The 16,759-nt window shown below is 52.7% G+C and overlaps 7 protein-coding genes across 7 annotated transcripts; 3 read left to right on the plus strand and 4 right to left on the minus strand.

The window, feature by feature from the left end:
• Positions 1-208: 208 nt before the first annotated feature.
• Positions 209-664, plus strand: PSV08DRAFT_248933 (uncharacterized protein; the record flags this gene model as incomplete). The annotated part of the gene is made up of 2 exons (XM_014217971.1): positions 209-437; positions 540-664. 2 exons carry the CDS (start codon positions 209-211, stop codon positions 662-664), a joined length of 354 nt encoding a protein of 117 aa, XP_014073446.1.
• A 770-nt stretch (positions 665-1,434) lies between these two features.
• Positions 1,435-4,545, minus strand: PSV08DRAFT_410801 (uncharacterized protein). The gene is made up of 3 exons (XM_066093871.1): positions 2,601-4,545; positions 1,890-2,429; positions 1,435-1,822 (listed from the first exon to the last, which is right to left on the minus strand). Exons 1-3 carry the CDS (start codon positions 4,449-4,451, stop codon positions 1,598-1,600), a joined length of 2,616 nt encoding a protein of 871 aa, XP_065948762.1. The 5' UTR covers positions 4,452-4,545; the 3' UTR covers positions 1,435-1,597.
• A 2,203-nt stretch (positions 4,546-6,748) lies between these two features.
• On the plus strand, positions 6,749-8,389 carry PSV08DRAFT_311724 (uncharacterized protein). Its single transcript, XM_014217908.2, has one exon. The coding sequence runs from the start codon at positions 6,865-6,867 to the stop codon at positions 8,071-8,073; it is 1,209 nt and encodes a 402-aa protein (XP_014073383.1). The 5' UTR covers positions 6,749-6,864; the 3' UTR covers positions 8,074-8,389.
• Positions 8,390-10,021: 1,632 nt separating this feature from the next.
• Positions 10,022-10,330, plus strand: PSV08DRAFT_353219 (uncharacterized protein; the record flags this gene model as incomplete). Its single annotated transcript, XM_014217922.1, has 2 exons — positions 10,022-10,036; positions 10,097-10,330. The coding sequence occupies 2 exons, from the start codon at positions 10,022-10,024 to the stop codon at positions 10,328-10,330; spliced, it is 249 nt and encodes an 82-aa protein (XP_014073397.1).
• A 543-nt stretch (positions 10,331-10,873) lies between these two features.
• On the minus strand, positions 10,874-11,913 carry PSV08DRAFT_377254 (carbohydrate esterase family 4 protein). Its single transcript, XM_066093333.1, has 4 exons — positions 11,786-11,913; positions 11,196-11,765; positions 11,022-11,102; positions 10,874-10,969 (listed from the first exon to the last, which is right to left on the minus strand). The coding sequence occupies exons 1-4, from the start codon at positions 11,871-11,873 to the stop codon at positions 10,902-10,904; spliced, it is 807 nt and encodes a 268-aa protein (XP_065948763.1). The 5' UTR covers positions 11,874-11,913; the 3' UTR covers positions 10,874-10,901.
• A 1,037-nt stretch (positions 11,914-12,950) lies between these two features.
• On the minus strand, positions 12,951-15,529 carry PSV08DRAFT_205491 (Sodium/calcium exchanger protein-domain-containing protein; the record flags this gene model as incomplete). The annotated part of the gene is made up of 1 exon (XM_014217973.2): positions 12,951-15,529. One exon carries the CDS (start codon positions 15,527-15,529, stop codon positions 13,241-13,243), a length of 2,289 nt encoding a protein of 762 aa, XP_014073448.1. The 3' UTR covers positions 12,951-13,240.
• Positions 15,530-16,154: 625 nt separating this feature from the next.
• Positions 16,155-16,550, minus strand: PSV08DRAFT_248938 (uncharacterized protein; the record flags this gene model as incomplete). Its single annotated transcript, XM_014217974.1, has 1 exon — positions 16,155-16,550. One exon carries the CDS (start codon positions 16,548-16,550, stop codon positions 16,155-16,157), a length of 396 nt encoding a protein of 131 aa, XP_014073449.1.
• Between the last annotated feature and the right edge of the window lie 209 nt (positions 16,551-16,759).

The following is a 16,759-nucleotide window of genomic DNA, read 5'->3' on the forward strand; positions in this document are numbered from 1 at the left end:
TCATCTTTGCATTATCTCAGCTGCCGTTTGCAGAGCCCGGACCCAGTCCTCAACATTATGGCGTGCCTGCCTTTTTAGCTTCACCTCGAGTTGTTTGTGCCTCTCACCCACAGCCTATAAACACTAGATCCGCCGTCTACTCCAGTCTCTGCTTCTTACCTTCCCACACACACACGCATCCCAAGAAAATCCCAAGAAACAACACAGCATGTTCACCAAGACGCTCATCGGTCTCGCCGTCGGCCTCAGCGCTGCAGTTGCCCTCCCAACAACTACTGCTGGTACGAAGCAGGTCCGCATGCACGTATTCGGCGAAGACAACTGCAATGGCCCCGTCACCTTCATGACGGTCGACGCGGACACGTGCTACGAGTTTGCACCGGGCATCAAGTCTCTCCGCGTTGTCCATCACGACGAGTCGATTCGCTACAACGCTCGTAAGTCACTCCCTTGATTGTCCTTTTTACACGCCTTGGGTTTACAGTCTCGGGGATACGAAAGAAAAGAGTAATGGCTAACATGACTGGAAAAATCAATAGTCAACGTCTACTCTGCACCCGACTGCAAGTCTGGTGCTGTGCTCCAGCCCATCTTGAACGACGGCTGCTCGGCTGTCGTCGTCTACAAGGCTATCAAGCTTTCGATTGATACGCCGAAGATCTAGACCTGGGCTTCTCTGTGCTGGGCCAAAGTAAGTCTGAACAGGTGTGCAATCTTGTGGTAACTGCGATGCTAATGATCGCTTAGGCACTGAAGCACAGCTGCAAACACGCATGCACATAGGGCATGGAGAGCGATTTCGGAAATGCTCCGTGGTACGCTTGAGATATTAAGCAGATACATCCGAGAGCATGAAGTGGACTGGTAGAGAGGCTTAAAATGGTAGTCGTACTGCAGTGATATGATACCATCCTGGCTTTCTTTGCCGGGCGGGTAACAAAAATGGCAAGATACAAATAAAACTGATATCCGAATTTCCGGGACACCTTCATGTAGGCAAAGTGATGCAGATGTGATGAAATCGTTCTTGAATTTTCAATCTCGCAATTACCCACTTGATCTGACTCACCGAACTTGTCCAAGTTCTCACTAAAAGAAGAAAATAGTTAGACATGTACATGACGAAGCTTTATTTCCTCACACGAATAGCCAGCAACACACAGATGAGTGGCCAGGCATGTCTCGACAGCAAAATCAATATGTTGAACTGTTAACGAGGTAGTACAAAAAAAACATGAAAGAATAAAAAAAACGCCGTTGCTGATGCTCATCATGCTAAAGACGCTGCGGGAGGTATATATAAAAGACCAGATTAGAAAAAAGGGAAGGAAAGAAGGCAGTCTGGTACCAAGGTACATTCTCCCAGATATCAGAGAACACAACAAACCAAATGCTGACTTTTGTTCTCTGCTCGGATGCTCGTTCTTTTCCTTCTTGTGTCTTCTTCTTCGTCCTCATCATCATAGCAATCATCTCTTCTTCCTTATCCAAGTGAGTGCCTTCCTTACCCTTGGTTGACCATCTTCCCAGAATACAAGTCAACAACAAAACCCTTGGCGGCATTCGCACATGTACCCATAACCATGGTTTTTCTTCATTAAAAGGCCATCAATGGCACAGCGTTGAGCACACGTGCCATCTCATTGGGAGCCATCTGAGCACTCTGCAGACTACGCACTTGGCTGCCCTTGCGGAGACGCTGGAGACCAAGCGCCAGTTTCCAGCTCTCGCTGTCATCAATGAGGAAGACATATTTTTTGCCGTCGGCGTCGCGGACAGAGGCTCGAAGAATATGCAGGTTCTTGGTGGGTTGTTTGCCCGTCTAACACAAAGATACATGTTAGCATCGTCATCTCAAGTCATCCTAAAGAAAAAACAAGCCGACTTACCTCTACCATTTTCAACGTCCAAGCCTTGACATCCCACTCACGCTGTGGAATGCCTCGCACGTCATCGTCGATGAAAAGACCCTCGGATTGAATCTTCAGAATGAGCCCGTCGGTTACCTTTCCTACATTGGCTACGAGTTGAGCAACGGGCTTTGGAAACAGGTCGTTGAAGAGATAGACGGCCTTGATGACAATCTTGTGGGGATCGGCTGTCGCGTATGGCCCGCTTTTTGAAGCTGGTGGTGTTGTGCGTGCAGTTGACTCTGAAGGTGCGTAGGAAGACTCGGAGTATTGGGAAGAAACGTGTGAGCGAGTAGCGGTAGACCGAGGCGGGACAAAAGATTGGCCGTCTTCGCTGCTGAGGTAAGACTTTGCAGTGGGCTTCTCATAGGATTTCTTAGATGTGACGGTAGCCTTGATAGGAGACGATTGACTAGAGGCGACGGAAGAAGGAGCTGGCATTCGCACGCCTGCATAGGGATCAAGTCGTTCACCGCCACCAACACCACCATAGGTAGTAGATCTGCGGGTCGATGTGATCTCTGGGGCAGCAGCGGTGGCGGCAGCGGCAGCGGCAGCGGCAGCAGCTTCTTCAGCTTTGATTCTCTCTGCTTCGGCTTTGATCCTCTCTGCCTCAGCTTTAATCTGCTCAGCTTGGAGCTTCTCAGCTTTGATCTTCTCGGCCTTGATTCTCTCTGCTTCAGCCTTGACCTTCTCTGCTTCGGCCTTGAGACGAGCCTCTCGGTCTCTTTGAGCTCGTTCACGTGCTGCTTTGAGACGCTCAGCTCGCTCAGCATCTGCCTTCGCTTTGGCGGCAGCGAGTTCTGCTTCAAGCTTCGCTTTTGCTTCGGCAGCTTCGGCAGCAGCCTTGTCAGCAGCAGCCTTCTTCGCAGCCTCTTCTTCAGCCTTGGCTCTCTGTTCGGCCTCGAGCTTTTCGCGAATCTCCTTTTCGATCTGAGCTCGTGCTTCTGCTTCGCGTGCCTCACGCTCTGCTTTCTCCTTCTCCAAAGCCTCTTGTTGCTTGCGGGCTTTCTCCTTGGCCAGGCGTTCTCGTGCCTCACGTTCACGCTGCTCTCGCTCACGTTTGCGCATCTGCTCCCACTTCTCCTTCTCGGCTTTGGCACGCGCAAGCTTAGCTGCTTCTTCCTTGGCCTTTTGCTCTGCCTCCTTCTTCTGCCGTGCTTCTTCTGCTCGTTTAAGCTCCTCCCACGCTCGCCGGCGGTCCTCTTCTTCCTTCTTCTTCTTGGCCGCCTCAGCAGCTAGTCGGGCTTCTTCAGCCCGGCGACGCTCTTCCTCGGCTTTGCGTTCTTCCTCTGCTATGCGCTGTCGTTCGGCTTCCTCTTGCCTCTGCCTCTCTTCTTCGGCAAGCCTTTGCTGTTCGGCCTCACGCCTCCTTCTCTCTTCCTCTGCTTTTTTCTTCTCCTCGGCCTCGCGCTTCAGTCTGGCTTCTTCCTTGAGCCTGGCCTCCTCCTTTAGCCTGGCCTCTTCCTTGAGTCTGGCCTCTTCCTTGAGTCTGGCTTCTTCTTTGAGTCTGGCTTCCTCCTTTATTCTTGCCTCCTCCTTGAGTCGAGCTTCCTCTTTGAGCCGAGCTTCTTCCCTCAGCCTAGCTTCTTCCTTCAATCTGACCTCCTCAGCTTGCCTTTTGGCCTCTTCAGCTTGTCGCTTGACCTCTTCTGCTTGTCTTCTGGCCTCTTCAGCTTGTCTTCTGGCCTCTTCTGCTTGGCGCTTGAACTCCTCTGCACGCTTACGCTCCTCTTCTTGTGCCTTTGCTATCTTTGCTCTCTCGGCGCGCTCACGTTCAATCTCCTCGGCACGTTTACGTTCGGCTTCCTCTTCTTTTTTTCTTTTGGCCTCTTCAGCTTGCTTGCGCTCTTCCTCCTGTTTCGCCTTCTTCTCCTTCTCTTCGGCACGCTTCCGCTCTTCTTCAGCTCGCTCAGCCTCTTCGTCCGAGGAAGGCCCGTCGTCTTGTGGAGGGGGTGACGATGCAGAGCCGTATTGACGGTATCCGCCCCATCCTCCATGAGGCGGGGGACTGCCAGGGAAGCCACCGTTCTGAGGCGGTGGTGGGGGTGCTCGCTGGTAACTGGAGCTGCTTCCAGTGTTGCCGGCACCAGCACCTGAGCCAGCACCTGGTCCGCCGCGTGGCCCATTGCCATACGCTGAGCCGCCTCCACCATTGAATCGCCGTCCGGCCTGTGTCTGGCCAAAAGCCCATCCTGCAAGGAGCATGAGGACGGCGAGCAGAATGACACCATTGCCGCCCGTCGTGACTCCATGCCTGACGATGAGGAAGTATTGTTTGACATGTGGCTCGGCAGCTTTCCAAAGGACTATACTGGCTATGGTGCTGAGGACACCAGCTATGAAGCTGTTCTGTTGCACACCCAGACTGGGCAGGTATATGAAGCCACCCCCTGAAGAATGTGGAGGGATGATGAAGATGTCATAGTTGCCCGGGGGGAGGCCGCCGGTAGGAGGGGGCTCGGGAGGAGCATGGCTGCCTCCAGTTGTCTTTGGATTGGCACCATGTGGAGGTGGGGGAGGTGGAGGACCGTCGTCCATGACTATGTACGCCCTCTAGGGCGGGTGGGTACGGGGGGTCAGGGCAATGGTTCGTTGGGAATGTCGTGTTCTGCAACAGGTACAATCAGTTGCAGAGGCGCTGGGCGGTGGGAAGAAACAAAGCAGTGGGAAATTTCATGAGCGGAGCTGACTCGGAGCGATGGGAGAGGGTTGGAGCGGTGTGAGTGGGTGGGGTAACAAGACTGTTTATTGGATTGTTCTCCAAGTCTCCCTCCCACTGCGCAGACACACACTCGGGGCCTCGCTCTCTCGAGGTGCGGAGAGGGACTGAGTGTGTTGAGGGCGAGGGAGGAGGAGGAGCAAGGTGTCCTTGCTGAGGCTAGCACCATTGCTTTCTCCACGAGCTGACTGCTCGGTTGTTTTTGGGTTTGTTTACGCCAAGCACCCGGAACGGCTAGCGCTGGCGGGCCGCTGGCGCTGCATGGCGACGACGCTACACAGGGCACACTCTCGCACAGTCGGTTCGCCTGTGCGATGCAGTTGCAACCCAGATTGTCTCTTGTCTGAGCAGGGTTTTTCTTCCTTGCGCGTACTGGCCCCGACCTTTTAAATGTCGACGGGTCCGCTGGAGACAATACAGGTGGCTGGCAAACAACACGTCACGCGTGGTAGAAGCTCAGTTGGCGGGCCAGCAGGGCCGAGCGGTGAAAGCAGCTTCGGCCAAAGGAGGCGGAACACGTCGGGTCTGCATCCTTATGTCAGCCTGGGCCCAGTGCATGTATTCTTGCAACATGGGTGTTTGGTGTTCCTGTTTGGTGGCATGCAGCATGGAGCTTGTGTGGTTTTGGGTTAGGACCAGGCTGTTGTCAATGGGTATCTCGAGCGTCAGGACAGGACCCGTATTACCTCCTCATCTTTGTGGCTCTTCACCCAACAATGGCCTGTCCCGGGCCTTGTTAGGATACGTATATGTACATATATATAACTATGTCTATGTCTCGGAGTTGCGAGAGACTTGCTACTACTTCATTTCTTCGGCGAACAGGCTTCCTGCCCTTGAGTTTGTACGCTAACTAAATATAGGACTGGGTGTGAAAGCTCCATCTACCCGGTAATGGTCTAATTTGATGCCTATTCTAGACTACCCGCATGTCTCCCGGCAATGCCCACCGGCGTTCCTGGAATGTGGCCCTGATCTGGACACGATGAAGCCGGAACAGGAATGCTATCTGGATCACACACGACAAGGGGATGTTGGCGTCAGGCCAAGTGTGCAATGAGCGAGCAACAGCCATGTCATGATTTGACGGTTTCAAGGTGGGAGGCCGCTTTGTTCAGTCAGCAAAGAGAGGCTGAGGCCTGAGGGTAGCCTTGCAGGTCAAGGAGGAGGAGGAGGAGGTGATGGTGGTGGATGACAGGACTGGCTTTGGGCTTGGCTCCAAGTGGTTAGCGCCGTCCCTTGTGTTGTCTGCCAGCACCGCACCAGTGTCTACAATAATACACACCCACACCCACGCCCACGCCCTCGTGGACTGCAACGAGATGGACCCGACGCTAGGAGCATCACGTGCATGTCAACAAAGACGACATCTTGGATGGGGGGGGGCATGGGCGACGAATGACAGCCTGGGGAGCGAAACAGGCCTGGCACGCGTCAGTGTGCGATTCGGCCGTGCGAGCAGCATCGTGGCACTGCGGGGTCAAGAGGTGGGTGAGCAGCAGGCAGTGGACATGGTGGGCGATGGTGGCAGCCGATGGTGCCGCATGGAGGCGTCTGCGTGCCCTCTGCAACGCGTGGACATGGCAGCAGCAGCAGATTGCACCGTCACCTGCCCCGCTGATTTTCGCCCATGGCAAACGGGTTCCGAAGATGGTCCGATGGGAGAGTTGGGCGAGGCGAGCGGCCTGGAGATGGTGCTTCTGGCGCAGAGGGCGTGGGCGACGGGCATTCTCTTCTTCTTCAGCCCTGCGCCGGCCGGGCCCACTCTCTCCACCACGTCATTGCTTCGCCATCACGCCAGCCTCCAGATATGGCCGACGCCGGGACGAGTCGGGATGCGATGGCTGCCGTGCGGTGCGCCAGGCCTACTGCTCGGCATGCAGGTACAGGGAGTGGCATTGTGTGCAGTCGTGGCCAAATCAGCTGGCAGCGGACAAGCAAGGAGGGCCAAGAAAAGAGCAGGGCGCATGGGCTGCGACAGACTTTTCCACCCGACGCCCACACGATGCGGAAAATGGCGGTGAAAAGCGGGCACTAGCGCCGGCCGACTCGCACACACGCACGACGTGACCAAGTACTAAAGCTCGGCCTGCGGCACATCGCGCCCACCTGTCCGCGTCCGACAAGACTGTAGAGGGTGACTGTTGGGTACGGCCATCGCACGCAGCAGGAGCCCTCAGACGACAACGACGCCTCCTCGCTCCCACAGCCAAGCTCCCCCCTCACGCAGCCATGTGGAGAACCGGCCTGCTCTACCTCGACCGCGGGGACAGCTCCATCCTCAACGCCCTCCGCAACGCCGGCTACGACACGCAGAACCAGCCCACGTCGCCCTCGCGCACCCCGCGCCGCTTCTCCATGGCCAGCGACACGGAGAGCGCCCTCGAGGGCAAGCTCAAGCACGACATCAAGGCCCAGCAGGGCGTCCAGCACTGGGTCATGCCTTCGGACGTCAACGGCCTCAAGTTTGCCAGCCCCCGCGCCAGCCCCCGCACCAGGGCCATCGACCCCGCCGACGCTCTCGGCCTGGCCACCGACGCAACCCTGTTCGAAGAGCCCGTCCTCTATTCGCTGGATCGAATAAAGGAAGACGCGCACAACCCCGACTACTTTGCCTACGACCACCTGCAAAAGTCGCCTTCGCTCAAGGACGACTGCGACGAGCCGGTCCATGTGCACAAGCGCCGCCCTTCGCACCTCCGCACCCCCTCGACCCCCACCATTGAGTCGCGCCTTGCCAGTGCACAAAAAGCCTCGCGCTCCCTGCCCCTCCGTGCAAAGACAAACGAGGGGCTCCTGCAGCTGCAAGCAAACACATCCAAGCCCCAGCGCTCCGCAAACACACACCAGCGCAGAATCTCGCTCGGCCTCCCCATCAAGGCTGCCAATGCCCCCGGCGAAACCTCCCGCCTCTCGAGCCCAACAAACACTCGCTCCCTCCACCCAGCCACGCCAAAACGCCTGCCAAAGAAGACGGGCACCGCAACAGCCATCCAGCAGGAGCGCGATCTGGAATACAAGCACCGCCACACCTTCATCGGCACCGCCTCGCTCGATGATTTCCTCGAAGTCCTCGACGTCTCGCCCGATCACATCACAAACAAGGACGCAATCATAAGAGCCTTTATCCTGCTAGCCTCCAGCGAGCGACTGCTTGCTCGCCAAGCATCCCTCAAGCCCGATGGATGGAGCGTCATTGCCCGCACCTCTGCCGAAACCGTAAACAGCGACTACGTCGAACAAGCACACGCCAAGCTCGGCTCCATTGTCCTCCGCCAATTCCTCGACCTCATCACCTTCAACGAAGACGAAGAAGCAAACGCCATGAGCGTCGTCGAAGCCTTCACTGCCGCAAGCCATTTGGATACACAAGCCAGCAAGGCATCAGGGAGTAAGGCCAAAGCCTTTCGTAAATGGATGGTAAAAGCACTACCCCAATAGGGTCACTGCTTTTGTTTTTTTTTCTTCACTTGTTTTCAATTTTCAGTACACCTCTCTGCCCTTCTCATGATAATGCGACACGATGATGCCGAATGTCTTATGTTATTACTACATAGCCCTTCCCCTTTCCCTTCTCCCATCCAAATTTCTACCTTTTCTTTCCTCACCCCCCATCCCGCTCAGCCCATTAGATTAGTAACTCCTTCTCCTAAACCCTCCTCTCCGACCTTAGGATAGTCCCCGCCACTCACACCTTGTTCTCAAGGCGCGGCTGCCGAAAAGAATAGATCCACTTCGAAGCCAAACGCTACCCTTCTCAAACACGTCCACACCCGTCTTGTAGTTTCCGATTACAGATACCCCGATAACATTGTTATATCACCACAAAATCTAAATGTATATTTTCGCCATTTCTTCGCCGCCTTCAATTTTGATGATGCCTCTGACAGTTTTGCAGTTTCACTATCGGCATCTCGACACTCCCTTCTGCGCCCTCTCCTCGACGACGTATGCGAAACCGCAACCCTATATTCAGACGCCGCCATTCACGAGTGTCCTTTCCTACCCCCATGCCTCACCCCTGACTTTAGCACAAGTCCTTCGCCCCAAGCCGAATTCTTTTGATTAGCCTCTGCGACCCTGCATTCGAGCTTAGAAGAGACATTGCAACAAGCGCCTGACCCAATGCTTCTCTGGTTACCCTCCATACTGAGCAAGCATAGCGTCAACCTCAAGATTGGGAGCTGTAAAAGTATCCACTTGTACTTCGAGGCTAGCGTACAATATGCATACGAAATGGAAGTGGCTGGTGCACCCGATCTTCCCTGATTGACAAGCCACAATATGACGCGGCAGTTGAGCCTAAAGAAAGACTAGCGCCAGCGCTACGGTAGTGTCTCTTGTCAAAGAGTCGTCAGGTACTATCTAGCTTTGCCTAATCGACTAGGTCGAACCTCCCTCCCGTGGACTTGGAAAAGTTTTAGTTCATAGCAGAATAGTCATCTCCTTTTCTGGAAAAGCAGGCTATTTTCCCAGAGGAATCAAATTGATCAATCTCATGTCAAGTCTGTTGCGGCGTCTGTTCTTGAGTGACGTCATCCTCTCGATCAAGGGTGATTTTTTTTTCCAAGCATGGCCATGGTCTAGGCTACCCCGTGCCAAGTGCTCGTGTTTGTATCTATGTCCTTGTTTCAGACCCGGACTGACACGTTCGAGAACTCCCCATCTTCGGATCAATAGCAGGTGGATGTCAAGGGTTGACAGCTCCGTAGCACAATTCCATATGCTCGCTTTTTACACTAGAATCAGATCAAAGAAAAATCTTTCTGCTTCATGGTCTCCTTCGAAATGGCTCAAACGGATACACGCATCCTTTCTCTAGCTTTGCGTGCTGCGTGGGGAGATGATGCCCTTGCCAGTCCGACACTGGTATGCAGTCTCAACACCCAGACAACACAATGCTTCAGCAATGCAACCCGAATAGCAACAACCTGCGCCACTCTGTGGCGCTAAAACAGACGTTTTGGGCGATCCTTTGGCCTTGGGGCAACCAATGCAAACCGGGACTGGCTAGTCGCTTCTTTTGCTTGTTCCAAGAAGCTTGGAGCTGTCATGGTACCATGGGCTGATAGTTGACGCAGAGCTGCATGCATCTTGTAGCGCCGTCAACGGCAGTATATGCAAGACAAGATTGAATATCCGGAAGAGAGATGCCACGCCATGCCCCACCCCTCCTCAAGGCAACTAGTTTGGTTCTTGGTCTTCGTCATCGCATTCACACCAAACTGTGGCGTCGGAGACCAATATAAATATGTCCCAATTACATTCTACCTGTGCATCTGGATTCAGCTGCAAACGAAAATTAGTTAACATCCACTTTCAAGTCCGACAAAACTTGATGCACGCCTCTCCTATTGTATCCAGATCTACAAACAGCATACACCACACAATGCCATCAAGCACCGTTCGTACCCTCCTACCCACAGCTCATTTTCTCTGACCCCGCCGCTGACATGACCCAAAGAGTACCGTTTTACTCTACTTTCTTGCCATTTGGCTGCCCTTCCTGCCCGTCCTAATCGTGCGTGGCTGCAGTGCAGACCTTCTGATTAACATCGCGTTGGACATACTCGGATGGATCCCAGGTGTGATTCATGCCTGGTACATCATTAGTCAGAACGAGAAGCAGGAGCGTGTTGGTGTTGACCCTGGACTTGGAAGCAGCTATGGGAACCGGGAGAAGCCAGTGACGTATTAGAGGAAGATGGAGCGAATTTGGAGAAATTTGAAGAGACAAATGGAAAAGTCCGATGTTTTTTTTGAAAGGATGATACGCAAACAAAACTGCAGGGGTGGAATTCTACAAGCATCGTGCAAAGGACGCTGGCAATCCGGAAAGCGTTTTACTACGAAAGATGAAGAAAATTGGTCAGGCTGTATTTCAAGATGATTGGAAGATATGGCCCAGTCAAGACGACGGTTTACCAACATCCACCAGCGAAAAGCTACATACGTGCCATGTATTTGGAGCGACTTGGCGAAGAGCTTATTTGGCCTTACACGCTGCTTGACGGTTTTGGTGGAGCATCAACAGGAGCTTTTCACCCTTAGAACTCGCAATATCTAGTTTTTGCACAATAGAATGCATATCAATATCGACTTTCAGTCGTCAGATGAACCCAGGTGAACGGACACAGCAAAAGAGATAGATTGAGGCCGTAAAATAGTTTCAAAATATTCATAGCGAAAAGAAGGGCGGTAACAGTTTCCTTGGCCAAAGTCAACAACCTCTGTTAGCCTATTTACAAAATCTTGGTCCCGCTTCGGGTTTAGCAGCTGCCCGCGCCGTTCGGGGTGCCGCTCTTGTAAGCACCCGAATTGTCTCCAAGGCACTGGGCTGCAACCTGTTAGTCTTGCGCCACTAGAAATTTTAGAGCAGCCCAACTTACCAACAGTTACCAACTTAAGGTTGTTGTTCTTGGCCCAGTTGATCAACCAGGGCGTCAGTGTGTTGACAGTGGAGGAGTAGGCTAGCAAGATTGTCAGTGCATGTTCTTCGTCTCCCCTCCCCTCCCCTCTTTTTTTTTTAGTTTTCTAGAAGAAACTTGGAATGGAATACTCACTCTCGTGCATGAGAGTAATGTGTCCGTTGCCACCGGCACCCGCCTGCTGGAACTTCTGCTGGCTCTGCTGGGGGGTCTTGCCGTTCCAGTCTTCACTGTCAACATCAGAAGTGATGACGCGGTAGCCCAGGTTGCGCATGGTTGGTAGCACATTGCCACCCGTAGCAAGGTAAGGGGGTCGCATGTACGTGGGCTTGACGCCAATAATGTTGACGAGGGCCTGCTCAAGACGCGACATCTGGCTGGTCAAATCGTTTGAAGATAGTGAGCCAAAGTTCTGCGGGTGCGTCCATGTGTGGGAGGCGATTTGGTGGCCCGACTTGTATGCGTTTTGGAGTGCGGTTTTTTGGTTGTAGATACAGCCGTACAGTGTGCCCGTGACAAAGAAGGTTGCCTTGGCACCGCCTGCATTCAAAGTGTTGACAAGTTGCTGGGTTAGCTGTGATGGACCATCATCGTAGGCGAGGGCAATTTGACCAGGTGCTACGCATTTAGTGATGACCTTTGGATATGTTAGCTTGGATACACGGGCAGAGTGTTGCGTTAAGAAACGCAAGCAGATCTGCATACCTGTCCTGCAGCAGGCCCACTCTGCCTAATCACGTTCAAAGGATCAGGAATAGGTGTTGCAACAGCAACGGTAGCCAAGGCCGCGACGAGAAGAGACTTGAGACCCATTTTTCCTTGTGTTTTTTCCTGATGTTCAAGGTTGAGTTGCTTGAAGGATGATGAGGAGGAGGAATCAATGAGACCTACACACCTACCATATACTTAAGTACAAGAGCCAAGACTGCGCTCCGGTACTGAATGTCATGTCAGAGAAGCTTGGAATCTCTTGGCTCGTTTATGGTAAACAATGCCGTCCGACCGGGCTACTATCGGAAGCGGTTGTGACCCCTGATCGGGTGTATCTGCGTGATTCTTGAAACATGGTGGCCCAAATAGATCCTGGGTGAATGACGTTGAAACAATCGCCTCTTGGTCTACAGCTGAATATACTTGACTTGGGCAGAGTGAGCTGGAGGGAATTTCACGATTCTAACGCCCTTTCTATCCGCCACGCGAGCAGCAAGACATTGCCGATGGACACATGTTGCACCTGGTTCGAATAGGATGCAGATTGGAAAACCTCTGCGATTTGTTTCGTGCAATTGCCGCCGGCTAATGAGACCCCCGTAGGGAGAGGCTTGGGTCTGCGCCATGTGGAGCTCGTGTAATTGAACATCAAATTGGTAGCGTACTAGGCACGCCACGATCGAAGTTGTGCAAGTTCTGGAATGTTGTTGCAACATTCTATCTTAGTTAGCTTGTAGGCCTGCATGTGGCTGGTCCCAGTGTGAAATTTGCTTTCCCCACCACCTTTGCCGACTGCCATAGTATAACCAAAGCATAGCAATTTAAATACAACCCCTTGGGCCGAGCTTCGTTTACAGTTTTGGACCAGGTGACGCATGACTTCACGAGCAATAACCCCACCGGCACTGTTTTCACTTGCCAAGCATAAGATTTACCCGCGTCTACTATGCCCCCCCCCCCCGATTCTATAATCGGTATGCTGTTCGTCGACTACACAAAATGCATCTTAGCCTTGCAATTAAACACCCCGAAAACATGACCTAGTCACATCTACACAATCGTGGCTGGCAGTAGCTGTAAAGTGAACATCTTTCTCTACTCGTATGCATCAGTAGTCGTTGGACACGTTCACATACATATATTGTAAGATACCGAAGCAGTTCATAGGAAATGTTGAGCTGGGACAAATGTATCAATTTATAACACCAGGATACGTAAAGCTAGTAGGCGTCTATGACGATTGGGGCTGCTGAAAAATAGAACCGAAAAGACACAAGACTGGGCTTTATCCGGAACAAACCCAATTTACCTAAAAGCTGGTATTGCTTACAGCTGACTACCAAACTAAAGACTCCTCCTCTCACGCCCGACATCATCAATCTTCATCCGCTGAGCAGCGATGATAGGGCTGCACCTTCGTCTTCCTCTCCGCCATACCTTGGAGCGAGTTGCGCCATTGGTCGGTCAACTCAAGTGCAGTGCTTTTCATTGCCACCAATAGCACTAGCATCGCAGCCATCAGGATAGAAGAAACTGGCCAGTGCAATAATGATGTATGAAGCGATGAGTAAACTGCCCTCGAGATAATTGCTTCGCCCGTCCAGTACCAAGAAGTTTACAACCAGGACAGTAACGAACAAGGCAACAGTTTCGAAAATGTTGAAGTACAACGTCATCTCTTTGCCCATCATCCAGCCAAGGATGACAATGACGGGCGTGATGAAGATTGCAATTTGAATCGACGAACCGACCGCGATACCGATGGAAAGATCCATCTTGTTCTTCATGGCTACCGTCACAGCTGTAACGTGCTCTGCCGCGTTACCAACAATGGGAAGAATAATGAGACCAATGAAAGCTTGACTAATGCCAGAGGATTCCACCATTGGCTCTATAGCACCACTCATAAAGTCCGCACACACGGCGACAAGACCAGTACTGATCAAGAGCATGAAAATGGCCGCTTTAATGGACATGTCGGGAACCTCGTCAGCTTCGTCATCCTCGTTCAATGCCAAGGCAGCTTGAGGTGAGACCGTAGGGTGATTGGTTGCGTTAGCGTAAGGCGCTGTTCGCCCAATTTGATCCGGAAGAGACTTGGAACGGCGAAGAGGTGTGCGCAGAACTGTGTTATCACGAGGCGCCGCCATGCGAATGTTCGGAGCAGGGCCGCCAAGTGGGGCTAGGTTCTGAGGATTCGAGAAGACATTGTTGGAAAGCAAAGAGGGAAGTGCAGGACGATTGTACCTGCGCGGGTTGGTCGCAGCAGCCGTGTTTTGCTGAATATCTTGGGCAAAGGTGACCTTGGGTGCAGGCTCGTTTGGCGCAACCTCTTTCTCAGGAATGGTACTGACTTTGTTGCGGTCACGGCGGTCCTTCTTCTTCTTCTTGTGTCTGCGTTTCTCCTTCTTCATGATCGATTGCGAGGTATGCGAGGCAGCTTCAAAGTCACGAACGACTGGCGCATACTGATCGTTGTCCGCTTCATCACCACTCATAACGTCGACTGAGTGCCGGCGATTTCCAAACATACCAGTGTTAGAAGTGAAGACACTGTTGCTTCTCTCCCTCTCAGCCTCGAAAGGACTCTGGTTGACTTCGCCGTCTGGCGAGCTTATAGCGGAAAGGGCACTCCCATCTTTGGAGCTAGCACTGGACTTGCGACGAAGCCTCTTGACCATGCGCTTCGCTTTTTTCTTCATTGTTCCATCAGAATGCGACGAGCCGTCACTGTCACTGCTGCTGGAGCTGGACGAAGAATCTGAGCTGGACGAGTCAAAAGCACCAGCAAGAACACCGGGATGGGACTCTTCATCGATGATGTGCTGCGGAGTGCTGGCGTAGAGATATCTATGGCTTTTGAGCTGGAATAAAAGATAGAGACCATAAACGAGCAACAAAATGACACTCGTGCCACGACTGACGGATAGAGTCTCGTGATCGGCAATGGCATTGTCCTCAAAGGCTGCATGGAAGGCAGTAGGGAGCAGAAGACTCGTAACGGCTAGTGCAAGCATGACTCCGCTCATTTGAGTGACGGTGTTGTTGTAGACCTGCTCCTGGTACTTGAGGCCACCCAACAAAAATGCCATACCGAGGATAAGGAGGAGGTTCGCAAGGATAGATCCAAGCAGCGAGGCCTGCACCACCTCTATCTGGTTAGAGGCAAGCAGAATGATGAAGAGAATCAGCTCAACGGCATTGCCGAAAGACACGTTTAGCAGTGCGCCAAGCGCGTCTCCAACGCGGGCGGCGACAACTTCGGTTGCATGTGCGAGCAGGCCCGCAAGTGGAATTATGGCTATGGCGTTCATGGAGAAGACAATCTCGGGCTGCAAGCCGACAAGCTTGACGGCGATGCCAACCGGCACAAAGACTAGCAAGACATTGATCCAGCTGTGCGTGACGGCATTCTTGGTGTGGGTGATGAACCGGAGGGTTCCATTCTTGACCCGCGTGAGTGAGTAGAAGGGACGCTTCCCAGATTCTATGGTGGAAGACGCATTTCCATCACCCGTGGTATTTGCACTGCCATTGCTGGAGTCTGTCGTCTTGAGTTCAGGGGCAGCATGCTTCTCGTTGCTGGTGTTGTTGTTGTTGTTGTCGGCCTGGGCGCCGCCTAAGCCTGGATGGGCGGTCGGGTGGGGGTTGTGGGTCGGGAGAACGTGGCTTGGAGTGACTGTCTTGCGTCCCAAGCCAAGTGCAGACACTGCCTTGGACTGGAAGCTGCGTATAGAAGGGTCGTCGGGTTCTCCCATCGGTTTTGGTGTGAGGATGTGTGAGGGTGGAAGGAGTACAAGTAAAATGTACTCGAGGGTTGCTGGCCAGAGCAAGTGGCCAAGGAAGTGAAGCGGCAGCCGGGGCCTTATCTATGCGCCGCGGTAAGCTTAGCCGGCTTGGTCTGGCACGGGCGCCTCATCCTAGCGAATGACGTCGGTCTTTCGCCTCACGCGTCTTCCCCGGCACAGCCTCAGTGGCGCTGACGCATGTACTTCTTTCTGCGGGTGCATTGCTTGTTTGTAGCCAGAAGCCAGAAGCCATCCTTGGAAACTTGTTGAGCTTCTCTTTGTCATGGATTGGGGGAATCCTGCATCCTTCAAGGGGTTGAATTTGCTCATTTCGAAAGTTCCTTGTTCTTCTCTACAAAGCTAGGCGTGGGTGATTATGATTCGTTGCCTGGACGGAAGATCATTAGAGAGAAAGGCATGTTCCGCGTTGCTTCTATGATTCAATGAACCGTTTCGAATCTAAGAACTGCATGATCTTATAATGAGGGCCGAGCAACGTCCGACCATGAGCTTTGTAATCTTGTCGAGCGCTATCTGGCGCCGTATAGAGTGTTCACGTTGCGTAATAGACAGAACAAGACGCCTAGCAATACCATTAAGACGCTCTCAAACATTCCTGGCTGCCCCGACCCGCTGACCTCTTAACCACTAATGCATTTGTCTTAGGAGCAAACACCGCCCTCCCAGCTCTCTCCAAACCAAGTACGTATGGATTCGGGCGCGGTAAAATAGTCGTAAGAATCTGTCCTAGCACGTCTAGCTCAAGCTTAGCACCTGGACTGCTATTCTCAACACTGTTGCGACTCTCGGTCAAAGTAGGCTGTTGTGACTCGACTTCGAGGTCATTTGTAGTAGCCAAGCTGGGTGAAGTAGATCTGGTCACCGAGCTCTTGCGGCGCGGGCTTTTCTTAAGAAGATGTTTTAACCTCCCCACAGTCAGCAAAGCGGCGAGCTTTTTCTTAACTTTCTGAACCAATGGCCGAAATGACATCTTGGTAATTCAGGCTTGCTTCCAGGCGGGCCATAGCCATCACATTCAGTTGATCTGACTATGATGGGACACGATGCAGACAACAAGTCAAATAACCTATACCTAGAAAACGGCACATTTGTTACGGCACAGCCTAGTTACTTAGTGTTATCGCTAAGCCCTTTGCTCTCGATTTGCTATATTGCCTATCAGACTAACCACCGTTTGGA

This window comes from Bipolaris maydis, assembly GCF_028858645.1.
Source record: "Bipolaris maydis strain C4 unplaced genomic scaffold PSV08scaffold_10, whole genome shotgun sequence".
Classification (NCBI taxonomy): domain Eukaryota; kingdom Fungi; phylum Ascomycota; class Dothideomycetes; order Pleosporales; family Pleosporaceae; genus Bipolaris; species Bipolaris maydis.